Consider the following 17,314-nt stretch of genomic DNA (forward strand, 5'->3'; position numbering starts at 1 on the left):
CAATTACTACTGTTTCTCACTCAATCATGCTTGCTTCCATTCTAAGATAATACTTGTTCTTAACCCGGATGAATGTGATGACCCGTGACAATCATCATCATTCTCAACTATGAACGCGTGCCTGACAACCACCTCCGTTCTACCTTAGATTAAGTATTTATCTCTTGGATTCTCTAATCGGAATCTTCGTGGTATAAGCTAGAACTGATGGCGGCATTCAAGAGAATCCGGAAGGTCTAAACCTTGTCTGTGGTATTCTGAGTAGGATTCAATGATTGAATGACTGTGACGAGCTTCAAACTCCTGAAGGCGGGGCGTTAGTGACAGACGCAAAAGAATCACTGGATTCTATTCCGGCCTGATCGAGAACCGACAGATGATTAGCCATGCTGTGACAGAGCATAGGAACATTTTCACTGAGAGGATGGGAGGTAGCCACTGACAACGGTGAAACCATACATACAGCTTGCCATGGAAGGAGCCTTGCGTGCTTGAAGAAGAAGACAGTAGGAAAGCAGAGATTCAGAAGATGGAGCATCTCCAAAACCTCAACCTATTCTCCATTACTGCAAAACAAGTAATCAGTTCATGTTCTTTTGCTTTTCATAATCAATCCTGATAATTTCTGATATCCTGACTAAGATTTACAAGATAACCATAGCTTGCTTCAAGCCGACAATCTCCGTGGGATCGACCCTTGCTCACGCAAGGTATTACTTGGACGACCCAGTGCACTTGCTGGTTAGTTGTGCGGAGTTGCAAAAAGTGTGATTGCAATTTCGTGCACCACGGGGCAAAAAGGAAAAGCAGTCCAAACGTCCATTCGCAATAAATGCTCTCTCTAAAAACGCAACTGACAGCGCATCTCGAGAAACACAACGGAAGTATGAATACGAAAAGCTCAAACCAATCACTAACACGGATTCCAAGAGCAACGACCCAAGAGTTGCCCGCTCCCACATCAGGTAAGCCATCAAACCGACCTCCCGGGCTCCGACCCCCATTCTAATAACGCCGAATAAAGCCATAAACGGGAAAACCCATGTCCTCCAGCGACGAAGACCGACCACACTCGCTCTCCTGCTGCGGGGGCAACTATTACGGACCCAACCTCTGAGTCCCACACCTAGTACGGCCCTCGACCCGGCTACCAAGGTTTGACCTACTTTCTCCTTCTAGAAGACCTAAACCGGCCTACTAAACTCTCTAACCGATATTCAAATTCAAACACCTCCCTTATCTTAGCCAAATAAGATAAGATAAGAGAAATACCAACACCTATATAAAGGGGAGCCCCAGGCCCCCTCAGGTATATCATTCATTCTACATACCTTATACCTCTCAGATTCATTATGACTTGAGCGTCGGATTGTCTTTGCAAGTACCATCCCCATTGCTCCAATCAAATGATCCGGCTGTCGTTTCGACCCGCAAGTCCCCGATCCATCTCACAACCTGTACAGAGACTTCTAGTACAAAAATGAAAAAAAACGATAATAATATAATAAAAGAGTACAAAACAATATATAGGATAGTAGAAATAAGTCAAATAACAATAATTCCATGGACAAACTACTTTATGATAGTAAAAATAATTATAACTATATCAGTTGTTTTGGGTTATAGTGATAGGAATAAAATGAAAAAATAATTGGACACCAAATTTTTATATCCCTTTTAATTTTATCAAATAACTAACAAAATAAAATATTACTATTTATAGTATAAATTAAATTAGAAAATATTTAACTCGTAGCATTATAGTAGGAAGAAATTGTTATTATGACAAAAAAAATTAAAGTTTACAATCATACAATAGCACTATTTTATTTCATGTAAAAAAAATTCGAATCTAAATTTATTAGATATAAATTAAAATAAAATAAAATAAAATATTATTTACAGTATAAATTAAATAAAAAAATACTAATTCTTTTAGAATAAAAAAATTAGAATTTTAAAAATAAATAAATAAATATTCTATAAAATAACTGTTATTATACGTGAGAGCAACTGCACATAGTTTATAGAGTGTGACTCACTTTAAAGAGAAATTACACGGAGTTTTAGTATCTAAATCTAAGTTTCAATATCACCCTTTATGATAAAACTTCTCCCGTACATCCATCAATTAAGTTACATAAAAAAATCACTTCCACTTACAACTCATATTCTCCTGTCTCATCTTCATCTGTTTTTCAGTCACAGTTATAGAAAAAAATAATGTATAACCTCTTCTTCAATTATTTACTCTATTAATCTACCTTTTAATTTATTTTAATTTTTTTTCAATTTTTTCATACTTCTATTTCTAATTCTAGATGCGTTTTTTCGTATGGAACAATTATTAGAGTAAAGAAATAAAAGAATAAAAGAGAATTCAAATCTAAATTTATTAGATATTAAATAAAATAAAATTACATAAAACGTTATTATTTATCATATAAATTAAATAAAAAATGACTAATATTTAGAAATAAATATTTTATAAGAAGAGTGCTAGGGGACCAGCAGATTTTGTGAGTTGTAGCCATCAATTAACCATCAATAGTGTATTTAATGGTGTGAGATTTCATCTAATAATAGAAAATCATTCATTTTTATTTTGCTGGCTAAGTACTGACCAGATTTTAATAAATCTGCTGACCCCTAGACTTTTCCATTTTATAATGCTACAAGGGATTCATTGAGTAACTACACGTAATTTTAAGTCATAGTGTTAGAAATAAGATGAGAAAAAAGAATTAGACATCAAACTCTCATATCTTCTTGTATATTGTTATTTTGTTATAGATATAAATAATAATTTTAAAATTATCTAGATCTTTTAATATAAATTATTTAATATTGTCAAAGATAAAAAAATTAAGAAATAAAATTAATATTTCTTCTAAGAATGATTATCTTTAAAATTATAAATACACGATAAAAAATTAAAATACATTAAAATAATACCATAATAAAAAAATTCAAAAAAATAAAAAATAAAATTAATATTTATTCTAAAAATATTATCATCAAAATTATAAATACATAATAAATATTTAGAGTACATTAAAATAGTATTCTAATAAAAAATAATTCAAACATTACATTAACGGTGTAAATTTTTTAAGTAAATAATTAACAATCATAATACACTATATTATAAATATATATAATATATTATATTAAAAATAATTGAAAGTTTATTAAGTATGGATTAACGTGTTTAAGAAAAATGATAGTTTATATCCACCAATATTATTATTATTCTATCTGTTCACTATATTATAAATATATATAATATATTATATTAAAAATAATTGAAAGTTTATTAAGTATGGATTAACGTGTTTAAGAAAAATGATAGTTTATATCCACCAATATTATTATTATTCTATCTGTTACTTGAATTTGGACCAAGATCAACTCTACTGTTATTATGAATATTTGAATGTTTAAAAAATAATATATTATTAACATGAGATTAATGTATTTTAAATTCTACTAAAAATAAAATAATTTCTTATATAAATCATAGCTACTAAATAATAAAAATATAATAGTAATAATCATAACAAGGATCTAAATAAAAAATTATTACTTATAGTTTACAACAATTAGTTTAAATAGAGTACCTAAGACAAAATATTGATGGTCAACAATTTTGGATATGTGTTTATTTTTATTTGTGATATCTTTAAGAGAAGATAAATTGGATTAAAAACAAATAAAATAAAATTTTTTTATCTATATTCGATAATACTAATAAGAGATGAAATGAGAAGAGAGAAACAAGCGAGAGGTACGTGAAAAATAATCCGTAGAAGTTAGTACAAAGTTGTTCTAATAATGTGAATATAAGATAAAAGAAAATAGTGGAAGTTTTTTAAAATTAAATAACTAACGTTAAGTGGAAAAGTTAATTAGAAAGAGTAATACTGAAAAAAATTTGAACACCAAACTCATGTATTGTTATAAATATATTGTTATAGATTAAAGTCGCTTCAGAATCAAATAAAGAGAAATATACATATATGATAAGGTTAAAATTAAATTTACAGCGAGTGGATCGGAGTTAATTTTACTGTAATTGACAGAGTAATATTGCCATGTAGGGTAGAAAATAGTAATTCAATAGTTAGGAATCATGCATTAAGATTATTAAGGGAGATAGGAAGATACATTAGAGCACCTCCAATGACTGATCCCTATTTAACTTTTTTCTGACACTTTGAGAAATTTACAGTTGGAGAAGCAGAGAAATGAGTTTCTTCACGGAGTTCAAAGTAGAAGAGTCCCTGCTCAGAGGGACTCAAGGACAACCAATAGTAACTTGCCACCTTTTAAATAAATATATATGAAATTATAATTAAATAAATAATTATATTAAAGAAACTAGCCGTTATTATGTTACCGTTATTATTAATAAATTAATATTTTGTTACTCTATATATACCACTTAGATACACTTCTATTCTCACACTATCTACTGCTCTTCTTTATTTTCTTGCAAGTTTACGAAATTAAAGTTATGCTACTATTTTTTTTATTCGAAAAAATAGATCCAAACCAACTCAACTCTTTCTTCAATTACTTACAAAACTTTCCTCAAATTCCAAATACCCAACAATCTCAAACCCCAAACTCTCAAGTTCCAAATCAAAACTTCACACTACGAAATTCATTTCAAAATCCAAATCCACAAAATCTTTCTAATTTCAATTTTCAAGCTCCTTATAATAATCAGTTTCCTATATTCCAAGCGCAAAATCAAAATTCACAAACACCCCATTTTCCATTTTTGTCCATATTTAATCCCTCTATCGGAAATGTTACTCCAACTTTCTTGCCGTTTCCAACTCAATTCAGTGCATCAAGACATAACTCATCTGGTGTTGGTGGCTCTTCTAACTCATCCTCTCAGACTCCTATACAATCTAGTCTAAATTCGCAATATTCAGATTTTGCCAACCCTCGTGGATTAGATGCTATCGACCTTAATGATGATGATATTGAAGATTGGAGGCAAGATAGTATTCAACAATGACATTGAAAAGAGGATGAGATGTTGATCAGTGGATGGTTATATATTTCAACTGACCCTGTAGTTGGTACCGATCAAAAGGGGAAACATTTTGGAGTCGAATTCATAGCTACTGTGTAAAATTTTGCTCCGACATGACAAGGGGGTAGTTACATGTAAGAAACGATGGTATAAGATCAACAAGGCTGTTGCACAATTTGCTGGTTGCTACGATCAAGCTAGTCGAAACATAAGGAGTGGTTCGAACGCTGATGATATAAAGGAGTTGGCTTATAAACTTTATTCCACAAATTATGGTCAAAAGTTCACTTTTGAGAGGGATTGAAACTGGAGCATACTCATCCTACACAGAGTGGCGGCTTAAAGAGAACTAAGGTTAGTGCAACTGGAGCATACTCATCCTCATCAAACTCAAAAACACTATTGGCTGACGAACCCGGTGTGGACTCTCCCGTTCGCCCACAAGGATCAAAGAAGAGCAAGCGAAAAGGTAAGGAAAAAGCACAGATGTCTGAAGATTTTAGCGAAAAAAATCATTAGTTGTCAAAAAATTATCTCTCATGGAAGATATTAAGAATGTTAGAGAAAAGGAACAAATAGATAGGAAAAAGAAATAGAAGAGGAGAAGGAACATAGAGCAAAGATTATGGCAATCAAAGAGAAGGAGTTACAAATCCAAGCGGCAATGAAAGAACAAGAATTACAAGTTCAAGCAGCAATGAAAGAAAAAGAATTACAAACTCAGAGGTATATTAAAGAAATGGAGATAAAAGCAAAAGAAAGGGAAATGAAAATGATGGCCAAGGAAAGGGAAAGGGAGATGGATATGCAAATACTTAATGCTGACACGTCTACAATGAGTGAAAAACGACAAGCTCTTCATGAGATTGCATGTGAGAAAATAATCGCCAAGTGGTTTACTTAATGGTTCCTTGTATTCGTAGAGTTATGTAGTATGTTCTTATTTTTATTGCGTATTACTGGTTTATGATGTAGTTTGTTTTATTTATTTCTGATGTAAGTTTTTACATTAGTCAATATTATTGTGCCCTTATTGTTCATGAAAGTGACCGTTGCAAACTAGCCGTTGCAAAACTAGCCGTCGCAAAACTAGCCGTTAAGGTACTTATTGCAGACACACTTATAAATATCAACTATCCATGACTTTGCAACTGCACTTCAATTCTTGTTTCTCACCTCGAAAGAGAACTAAAAATTACATTTCTAAATATGGCTAAAAATTTTGATGATATGTTTAATGAGGCTTTGTATGGTAAAAGTAGACGACAAGATAACACAGTCATAGATAATTGGATCGATGAGTGTTTACTTCAAGATTCAGAAGAAGAAGATATTGATAGAAGCTCTATCCCAATTACTCGTAGATGGATCAACAGAGATCGAGAAACAGGACATGATCGCCTTTTCAAGATTACTTTGCAGATGAACCGGTGTATAATGCTGACATTTTTCGACGGAGATTTTGAATGAGAAGACATGTGTTCCTTCGGATAGTAGACGCTCTCTCAAACGTCTATCCGTATTTCCAACAGAGGGTTGATGCAACTGGAAGAAGAGGCTTGTCATCACTCCAGAAATGTACTGCTGCGATACGCATGTTAGCATATGGCGTAGGAGCTGATGCTATTGATGATTATGTGCGCATAGGCGAGAGCACTACAATTGAATGCTTGAAAAAATTTGTTGAAGGTGTCATTTCGGTGTTCAAAAATGAATACTTGCGAAAACCCAAATCAAATGATGTACAACGCCTGCTACAAATGGCGGAGGGTCGTGGCTTCCCTGGCATGTTGGGTAGCATTGACTGCATGCATTGGCAATGGAAAAATTGTCCAAAGGCGTGGAAAGGTATGTACATGAGTGGTTATTGTGGGGTTGCAACCATAGTACTTGAGGTTGTAGTATCTTCAGACCTTTGGATATGGTATGCGTTTTTTGGAGTTTCTGGTTCAAATAACGATATCAATGTGTTAGATCGTTCTCCAGTGTTCTATGATATTCTAAACAACCGTGCTCCGGAGGTAAATTACACTATTAATGGTAATAATTATACTATGGGATACTATTTAGCATATGGTATTTATCCTGAATGGGCCACATTTGTCAAATCAATCTCAAAGCCACAAGGGGAGAAACGCAAGTTATTTGCACAATACTAAGAAGGGCAAAGAAAAGATGTGGATCGAGCATTCGGAGTGTTGCAAGCACGCTTTGCAATTATATGTGGTCCAGCTCGTTTTTTGGAAAAGAAGAAGCTTGCCAACATAATGAGAGCTTGTATTATATTGCATAATATGATTGTTGAGGATGAAAGAGACACTTATGCAGGAAATTTTGCTCAGGGCTTAGAATATGATGATGTCGAAAATGGCTTATCACAACCTCAGTTGGGAGAAGAAGATTTCGCACCATACCATCAATTTCTCCAAAGAAATTCCCAACTTCAAAATAGGCAGCAGCATAGACAATTGAAAGAGGACTTGATTGAACACATATGGCAATTTCACAATGCTTATCGTCAACTATAAAACTTAATTATGTTTTTCTTTGTATTAAGTAATTTTACAAATTAGTGTAACCCCAAATTATATATTGTGTATTATTATTATATATGAATTTATTTAATATTAATATCTTTTAATAGTGAATTATTTTTAAATTTACAAATTTAAATTACATTATTGAAAAAATTAATTACATTAATTTCAAGTATTTTAATTAATTAATTAAGTGGGACCACAATAGGGACTAAAGTTAGTTCCTTCTAATGGAGAAGAGAGAGATATTTTGAGTTCCTATTTACTCTTTATGACGTAAAAGCTGAAGTGGATTTATTTTTTATGACAGGTGGGTCATAAAGAGAAATTAGGATGAATTTTCTACTAGAGATGGTCTTAGCAACGGAGAGAGACCCTTGTATAGAAAAAATTTCACAAGACAACAATTTAAATTAAAAGACCTTACTATTATCATTAAGACAATAATTAAAACTAAACTTTCAAAATCCTAGGGCAGCTCTCCTCTTTCTCCCATCGAGGTAAACCGCAAAGCTCTCTTGAAGGCTACTGCCGTCGCCTCAATCTAGATCCTGGTGGTCCTCTTATGCTTCAATCTCCTTTAACCTTTTTTTTTCTTTTTTTTGCCTCCATTGTCTTCTCTTTTTTCTCCTCCTTTCTCCTTCTCTTCTATTTTTCTGTTCTCCTCCGCCTCTGTCTGCACCACTATGCCACCTCTTTATTTTCTTTTTTCTTATCTCCGTGTTTTCTATTTTTTGGTTTGTTTCTGTTTTCTACTTTTCTTTTAGAGATTTAGATTTGAGATTCGATTTAGATGTAGATCTAAAATAACCTTCCTTCAAACTTGAGTTTAGCTCTACGTTCCTAATTTTATAACTCATCTGCGATTTTTTTTTCTTTTATGGTGGTATTTTGGTTCTCTTTATGGTTACTGGTAGTGTTATGATAATACAGATCTTTTCAGATTTTGAAAAAAAATTCTACGAAAAAATAGTTTTATTTATCGAAAAATTTTAGAATAAAAAATATTTAAATCTATATGAAAAAGAAGAAGATATATCTTATTAACTTGCAGTACATGTGTGTAAATTTAAAAAAAAAAGATTCTATTTAATTTTTTTCGTTGAAATTTTTAGTAATCAAATGCTGAACTTATTATCAAATTTTAGTTCAATACATGAGATATTTATTTTTTATTATTTATGTAAAATTAATATTTTTTATATTTGTAAGTGTCGTTTAACTTTTCTATAATTAAAAAACGTTTCTTTCTGTCAAAAAAAAGAGACAATAATTAAAACTTGCAAATACAGCGACCCCATCGGTTACTATCCTATTATAGCGATATCTTACATTGTTCAGTTGCACCACCAATGCACCATTATTTGGGTCATTATACCACACTTCATTTTGTGCATTCACAATTGACACTTAACTCGAACAAGTCTCACCTTTATTGCTTAGTACATCATTATGATTATTATTGTTCTCAATAATTTATGGCACCAAGCTAAGAAATATCAATCCTATTATGCATTAAATATTTTCATTAACCAAATCTAATTAAATTGGCTCAAATTCAATAAAAATTATTCATATATGTGCACATAAATCACATTTCTTCTTTTTCATGTAAAAAATAATATCATAATTTTTTAACTATAAAATAAATATTTCTAACTTTAATACCAAAATCTTTCAAAATTTTAAACTTGATGTTGCAGTTTTTTTTGTTTTTTCTTTTTTTTTTCTCTTGCAGAATTTATAAGTTTTTATTTATAAAATTATGTATTTTTCTTTTAAAAATTTTTTGTATTTATTATAAAAAATATAAATTAAAAAATAAATAAAAAATTACATAATTTTTTATTTTATTCTTTTTTATTGTTTGCTTAATTTTTTGTATTCTTTGTAAAAAATAAAATAATAAAAATTATGAGAGAGTGTGTTAAAAAGTGAGTTGCTGAGTGGTTTAATCAAATTTTCATAGATAAGAAAGAAGCATAGATGTATTCGGTGGGAAAGAGAGAAAAAAAAGTTGAGACGATAAACTTCTCATTATTAACCGGTTTAATAAAGATATCCAATAATAACATGACACATGTAAATGTCTTTAAAAAAAGACATTTTTAATATATTATTAAAGTGGTCTCCATATATATAATATAGAAATGCTAACTAACTAACACTAAAAAACAAAAGAAAAATAACAAAAAATGCTGACTGACGAAAGAACAGAGGATAAATAGCAAAACTTTAACTAATTATACTAAGGTGGCAATCTCTTAACAGATTTTATCATTATCTTATCATTGAAAGTAAATTTTTTGGTGAACAACCAAGAGAAAAAACAAAGGAGCAGAAAAGAAAAAGAAAAGAAATCAGGTTCTTAACAGCAAGAGAGGACAAACCATCTCTGGCGGTTGGTGCCAAAGGTGAACCTCATCAGCTCCGCTACCTCCAGATTCTATCTTTGTCAACCGATCTGTCACGACATTAGCTTCTCTCGGGATAAGCTCAAAATGAATATCCCAATCCCTTCTTAACTTCAACTCAAAGATCAGTTGTATCACTTCTTTTTCAAGATGTCAGAGTGGAACTTGCCAACCAGTCACTAGCTCAAAAGCTGCTGCGCAATCTGTCTCACAGACAACAAGCTTAAGACCCGCCTCCCAAGCCCAAGCCAAACCTTTTCATATACTCCACAACTCTATCTTGATGATACTAGATCCAAAGAAATTTCCTAAGCATCCCATTACCCATTGACTGGAGCTATCGCGAATTACCCACCCAAAACCAGCACAATCATCCCCAAGCTCACACTCCCATCACAATTTAACTTCTAAGCACAAGGTTCTGGCAGAGACCAAGACAGAGGTTTTAATCCCTGGACGCAACACACTGGATTCTGAGTTGTATATTCAAAATCCACCATCCACCTGCGAGCCTTATATGCAATTGACCCAGGAGATCCAAAAACTCCCTGAAAATTACCAATATTTCTGTCTTACCAAATTGACCATATTATAGCTGCAAATTTGGAACAACCTTCATTGAGGAGGCCATGCTTAAACCAATCATACACCTCGTGAGAGCCAAAGAAACACACATCAGAAAAAATCTAGAGAAACCCAAACTGATCGCACCACTTCACAATCCCGAAAACAATGAAGAATTGTCTCCGAAAGTTTATTGCAACGTCTACATAAGGATGAGGAGGAGAGATGTCGCCAAAAATGTAGATATTGAGTTGGTACAGTATCATGAAGGCAAAGCCACACTAGGAGCCTCAACTTTTCAGGGACCCGCACCTTCCAAAGCTAAAGTGAATTGATATTCCTATCCTAATTCAACTTATTCTGAATTAACCATAAATATCCTTGTTTAGCAGAGTAAAGAGTGTGCTCCCAACTCCAACCAAATCACGACCAGAAGCCGAAATATGTACTAAACTAAGAATGTCTTCCCTTAAGTCCCTAGGAATAAAAGAGTAAATCCTCTCTAAATGCCAAACTCCATCACGGTAAACATCTTCAATGGTCAAAGCAGCCTCACAGATATCAAGAAATTTAACCCTCGCTCCTACTGGTCCAGAGTGCAACAAAGAGTCAAACCAGAAATTCTTAGAAAGAGCTCCCACTTCCCAAACAAACCCTCCCTTTAATATGAAAGCTGTGTGCACAATAGACTTCCATATATATGATGAAGAACCGATTGCTTTAACTGCAAATAGGTTTCTATTCTGGAGGTATTTCTGAAGCATAATCTTGACCCACAGTTTCTCTTGATTCATCAAAATTTGTCAAACTAGCTTTCCTAATAAAGAAAAATTGACCAACCGCACCTCTCGCAAAGCAAGACCTCCAAACTTTTTTGGAGTCGTCAAAACTCTCCAAGATGCTAAATAAAGACCACGGTGATTATGACTACCACACCAAATGAAATTTCTAGTAAACTTATCAATGTTATAGCACACACTTGATAAAAAAGGCTTACTTGCATCCTATAAATAGGTATAGAAGATAAAACTGATTTAGGAAGGTAAATCCGACCAGCTTTATTAAGGAAGCGACCTTTCCAAGATGCTAGCCTATTAGTAAGCTTATCAACCACATCATTAAAATCAACTTTAGTAACTCTGCCATACTTGATGGGAACATCAAGGTATTTTTCCAGAGAATTAGCAAAGCAGATAGAATAAATACCAGTGAAGAGATTCTTGCGTTGTCTAGAAATATTCATAGAACAGATAGTACGAGATTTGTCAAAATTTACCTTCATACCAGATGCTCTGCATAAGGTGGCCATAGTGTCCAAAACATGAAGCACTTGAAATTTTTTCGCTTTGCGAAAAAGGATAAGGTCGTCTGCAAAAAGGAGATGGGAGATTACAGGACCTCCCCTAGACATAGTCACTGGTTTCCATCTACCAACCTCCACTTGCCTAGCAATGAGGCAACTCAACCTCTCCATACAAATAACAAATAAATAAGGAGACATAGGGTCTCCTTGCCTCAAACCCCTCTTTGGCTAAAAACCATCCAACCGGTTACCATTTCACATTAGAGAAAGGGAAGATGACTTTACACATTTCATAATAAGAGAAACAATAGTGCCTGAAAAGCCAAACATTAGGAGAGATTGCTCCAAAAACTCCCAACTCACCATGTCATAAGCCTTTTCTAGGTCAATTTTAAAAGCAAGAACACCTTTCTTTGATTTGGTTTTCTTCATAAAATAAAGAACCTCCTAGGCTACAATGATATTGTCTGGGGCACCCCTTCCAGGAATAAACCCTCCCTACAGAGGGCCAATGATATCTTGTAGAAAAGGTCATAACATCTCCACAACTACCTTAGTTATAATCTTTTAGATGACATTACAGAGGTTGATAGGACGAAACTCTTTCATGCGAGACGGGTTATCAACTTTAGGAATCAGCACCACCAAAGTGTCAAACAGAGCACTATCCAGATCAAACCCAGCGAAAGCCTTCTTAACAAGTTCCCATACCTCTGTACCAACCACTTCCCAATATTTCTTGAAGAAAAAAGCCTGAAAACCATCAGTACCTGGGGCCTTAAAATAGTTTATGCCCATAATCATCTTCCTAACCTCTTCTTTAGAAACATCTCTTGTGAGACTTTCAATAGCCTCACGAGATAAAGAAGGTAATTCCGGATCCCCCATCACATCAAGGTCTACCTGTTCTACATTGCAAAAAAGATCTCTATAAAATTTAATTGCACAGTTTTTGAGTTCTTGCGGATTAGTACTTCATCTTCCATCCTCCAAAAACAACCCCTGGACCTTGTTACACTTCCTTTGCATAATGGTTTGCATATGAAAGAACTTAGTATTCCTATCTCCAAATCTGACCCAGTACTCTCGGGATTTTTGATACCAAAACAACTCCTCTTGCATAAGCAGATTACTATATTCAGCCTGTAACTCCCTTTCTTCCTGTATAAGGGATAAAGCATCAACTCTCTCCATTTTCTGTTGGATACTGGTCACACGCCTTTCTAATTCCCTCTTTCTTTTAAAAATATTCCCAAAGACATCTCGGTTAAAGGCCAAAGCATCATCTCTGACCTGAGAAAGGCAACAAATAGGATTGGATCTACCCTTGTCCCAAGCACCCCTGACCACCGACGAAAAACTTGGGTGATAAGACCAAGCTACTTGAAAACGAAAAGGTTTTACCCCAACTCTTCTATCATTACCTTGACATCGCACCATAATGGGACAGTGGTCAGAATGCATCCTTGCCAAATTCTCGACATAGGTTTCCGGAAAATGAAAACACCAAGCATCAGTAGCCACAGCCCTGTCCAGCCTCTTCGAGATGAACCGATTACCCTGCATATGTCTGAACCAAGTGTACAAAGATCCATGAGCTCCCAAATCAACCAAAACACATTCATATAGGAGAGCTCGAAACCGCTTTGCCCTGCGAGAGACAAAGTTTCCACCTTTAACCTCAGATGAAAGAAGGATCTCATTAAAATCCCCAATAGCTAATAAAGGACCTGAATAATTTCTGGAAAAATCTGTCAAAACCCTCCAAGCTTCTTCCCTTATACTAGGAACGGGACTTGCATAAATCACTGCACAGATCCAAGAGAAACCGCCATTCGAAAACTCAATACACACCACTTGCGAACTCGCTGCCACAACATTGCATGATACTCTGGGCCATGCAGAGAGCGCCCAAATACCTCCACTATGCCCCTGAGCTTCTTCAATATGAATAGGAATATAACCTAATCTATTCCAAAAGACAGCCACCTTTTGGAAAGCACAATGAGTCTCTAAAATGATAAAAATGTATGGATAAAAATTATTTACCAATTGTTTCAGATGCACCCGAGCCAGCTTATTTCTAGCTCCTCTCACATTCCAAGCTATAATATTTGCACAATCCATATTAATATTACTTGGAGTGAGACCCACACCTCAGATTATTTGAGGGTAGTGAGTGGGGTCTCCACTGTAACCACACTGTGCTCATTCTCAACCGGAAAATTCTGAAGAGAATTAGGCCTTAATCTCTTTAAATTGCTTCTGAATGGCATTTTAGAAGTTCCCGCGCCTTGCGAATAAGCCCCTGCCCATTCTGAACCAGGTCCTTGCTTGCCACCCGTCACACCTTGAGCAGAGGTAGAACCTGACGACGCTAATTTAAAGTTCCTCACTTGTTTTAGCACTTGAATGCCCTTACTTATGTGTAAAGATGATTCAACCCCATTGATGCCTTTCATAGCAGGTTCTCCTTTAGCAACATAATTAGAATATTTATCCACATAAGCTTTCTTGGACTTATCCTAGTCATGCCTACCCAAAAAGACCTTCTTGCCCTTTGTCTTTCTTTCCACCTTGGTCCATGTTGTCCCCTGCATGTGCCCTTTCCATGACTTGCACTTCGTTATCTTTATTCTTCTCTATCCCAATTGTAGCACTACCAAAAACAAAAGGCTTCTCAATATTAGAAGAAAATGGCACCTGATCCATCTTCTCATGATCTTGTTCCTTGTCTTATTCCTTGTCCTCATTCACCCCTGTTTCATTAATGTTCGCCGAAATTGAACTAATTAATTTACAGTCCACACCAACATGCCCATAACAACCACACGTATTGTAGACCAACTCAAGACTTTCATATTCAACATCCAAAACCCTCTCATCCACCTCAACACTACCAGTAATGGAAACGCCTAAATCAATCTCCACACAAGCCCTCGCATACTTCCCTCTTGCGGCCATCTTAGTTGCTACATTGATTTTCACTGGCTTTTCCACTGCAGTGGCAATCCTCAACATAGCCTTCTCATGGTAGTAATGAATCCCTAAGCCGTAAAAGCGTACCCATACCATGGTGGATCCAAAAACCTCCTCCTCTTAATAGAAGTCAGGTGACCATGGCTTTACAGCAAGATAGAACCCAGATATCATCCAAGGACCACCAAGTAATACCCTCTCCCGATCTTCAAAAGCGTCAAACTCCACCAGAAAATAACCATTTCCTACGTCCAGAACTTGAAACCCACCCTTCAATCTCCACATCATACCCAGCTTATGCACCATCGCCCTGTAACTCATATGTTTGCCCAAGATTTTGACGACGATCACTTCCTTATATGGTACAGATAACGCCGCCAGCCCTTCTTCTGAGAAGATGACCCGAGGAGGATGCGAATCCCTGTAGTTTTCTTTGACCACCTTGGCTAACCTCTCTCCATCTAAATTCTCATTCCAAAGCATAGGAGACGGAGACTTCTGTCGAGTCACCATGTCGCGGAAGGAAATCTTTTGAAAGCCATGTTCTTTCTTAGAAATCTTAGTACCCTCCTCCTTCTCACCAGAGACAACCCCCGACGCTCTCCTTTTTAGTTCTACCGCCGGCATTACCGGTTACCTCACTATGTGTCACCTTTTTCGTAAACCTCCCATTCACTCTGTCACTTATACCTAAACCCTAACAGAAAGAGTATATTTTTTGAAGCTAATTTACTAACAAATTAATGTTCACCAACATTGTAAAATAAAAAAAAATTATAAAAAAAGAAGTCAGAGTTATTGTTTGAAAAAAACATAAAGTAAAAAAACAGTACTAAATTTTTTAATTTTGATATTAAAATTTTTAATTATAATACAAAAAATTTTTTACTAAAAATTTTTAAGATTATGAATTTATACGACCTTTTTTAACAAGAACTTATTTAATTTTTTTTGTTGTTCTTATTTTTTTTTAATTCTTGTTTTATTTTTTCTCTTCTTATTCTTATTTTTTTAGAGATAGATTAAAAAAAACGTAGAAAAAAAAATGATGCAAAACGTGTACGCACAAAATTTTGTTATTTGTTAAGACCGGTTCTGACGGTGACATTCTCAAGAAATTATCTGCTGTTGATTAATTTATTATGTAATTAATGAATCGTATATTTTATATATTAATTATGGTTAGTTAATTAGTATGTAGTATGTACTTGAAACTTCACTACTATAAGTAGCATGCATGCATGCATGCAGTGAATTAATATTGTTGATGATGTATGTATCATGTATGTGAATTGTGACCATATTTAAAATATAATATTTATAATATAATTTTATACAAAATATTTATATTTAGGACTATATTATGTATACACTAAAATTAACTAACAAAGTTAGCTACCAATATAAAATGGCAGAAACTCATCTGCAGTCGACTGCAGGTGAAGTTGCTTCTGGATGGCTGACACGTGTTACTTTATGGTTTAAAAAAAATCGGTTTATTTTATATAAATGGTTTATTTAAAAAATCGGTTTGAATTGGACCAAACAGTTACTTTTATTCCCCTCTTCTTCGTTTCGCACGTAAAATTCGTTCTCTTTCAATCCCCTTTTTTAGAACTAATATGAAACTTTCAATTAGGTATGTTCCTTTTATTTATATTTCTCAATCAAATTTATTATTTCAAATGTATTTCTTAATTTATGTTTTTATTCATTCCTCTGTGAATGATAAAAATTATTTAATAAATACGTACATATTTATGTCATCACATCATTTTGATGTTCAGGATCATAAATGCCAAGATAATTCATGGCAATTTCATGTGATGAAAGACAAAAATGTAATTATGGTATAACGTAGACTAGTTGATAGCATGAGCATTGTTGAAATTTTGGCATGATCTCTTTCATATTTGTTATATGTCTCTTTAGTTGGTGATGTTATAGTTTATTGTGATGATATGATGGTAGTTTAATTGTATGAATTAGGTCCTTTTTATTTGGTTGAATTTTTTTATAGCTATCCTATTCTTAATGGCAATGTCAAATTAAATATTTTCATTAGTTGTTCTTTTTTTTCTCTATTTTTGAATCAATTTTATTTTGAAAAAATTTATTAAAAATTTTTGTTGTAGACAAAATTAATAATATTATGTTCAATTATTTAAGGAGACCAAATTAATATTTTGATTAGATACTTTTGTTTTATTGAAAATAAATTCTAATTTCATTAAAAAATAAATTCTAGTTGATAAGTAAAAACACAAAAACGTGCATGACAGTGAAATCATAATTTCTAGACAAGTAAATTATAGTCTTATTATCTTAAAAAAATAATTTATTTATAGAATAATATTGAAAAATCAACAATAATTTGCATGAAAATAGTTTATTAGTAAAATAAAAGTTAATTGATTGATTACCATAAAATTTAATTTAACGATAAATTTGCAATTGAACATATTTT

The 17,314-nt window shown here is 33.5% G+C and overlaps 1 protein-coding gene and 1 pseudogene across 1 annotated transcript; one reads left to right on the forward strand and one right to left on the reverse strand.

The window, feature by feature from the left end:
- The first annotated feature begins 6,259 nt into the window (after window positions 1-6,259).
- LOC107468413 (uncharacterized) lies at window positions 6,260-7,578 on the forward strand (annotated as a pseudogene).
- A 4,857-nt stretch (window positions 7,579-12,435) lies between these two features.
- Window positions 12,436-13,995, reverse strand: LOC107468411 (uncharacterized). Its single transcript, XM_016087694.1, has 2 exons — window positions 13,002-13,995; window positions 12,436-12,776 (listed from the first exon to the last, which is right to left on the reverse strand). The coding sequence occupies exons 1-2, from the start codon at window positions 13,993-13,995 to the stop codon at window positions 12,436-12,438; spliced, it is 1,335 nt and encodes a 444-aa protein (XP_015943180.1).
- Between the last annotated feature and the right edge of the window lie 3,319 nt (window positions 13,996-17,314).

The sequence above is a fragment of the Arachis duranensis genome, chromosome 10 (assembly GCF_000817695.3).
Source record: "Arachis duranensis cultivar V14167 chromosome 10, aradu.V14167.gnm2.J7QH, whole genome shotgun sequence".
Lineage (NCBI taxonomy): Eukaryota > Viridiplantae > Streptophyta > Magnoliopsida > Fabales > Fabaceae > Arachis > Arachis duranensis.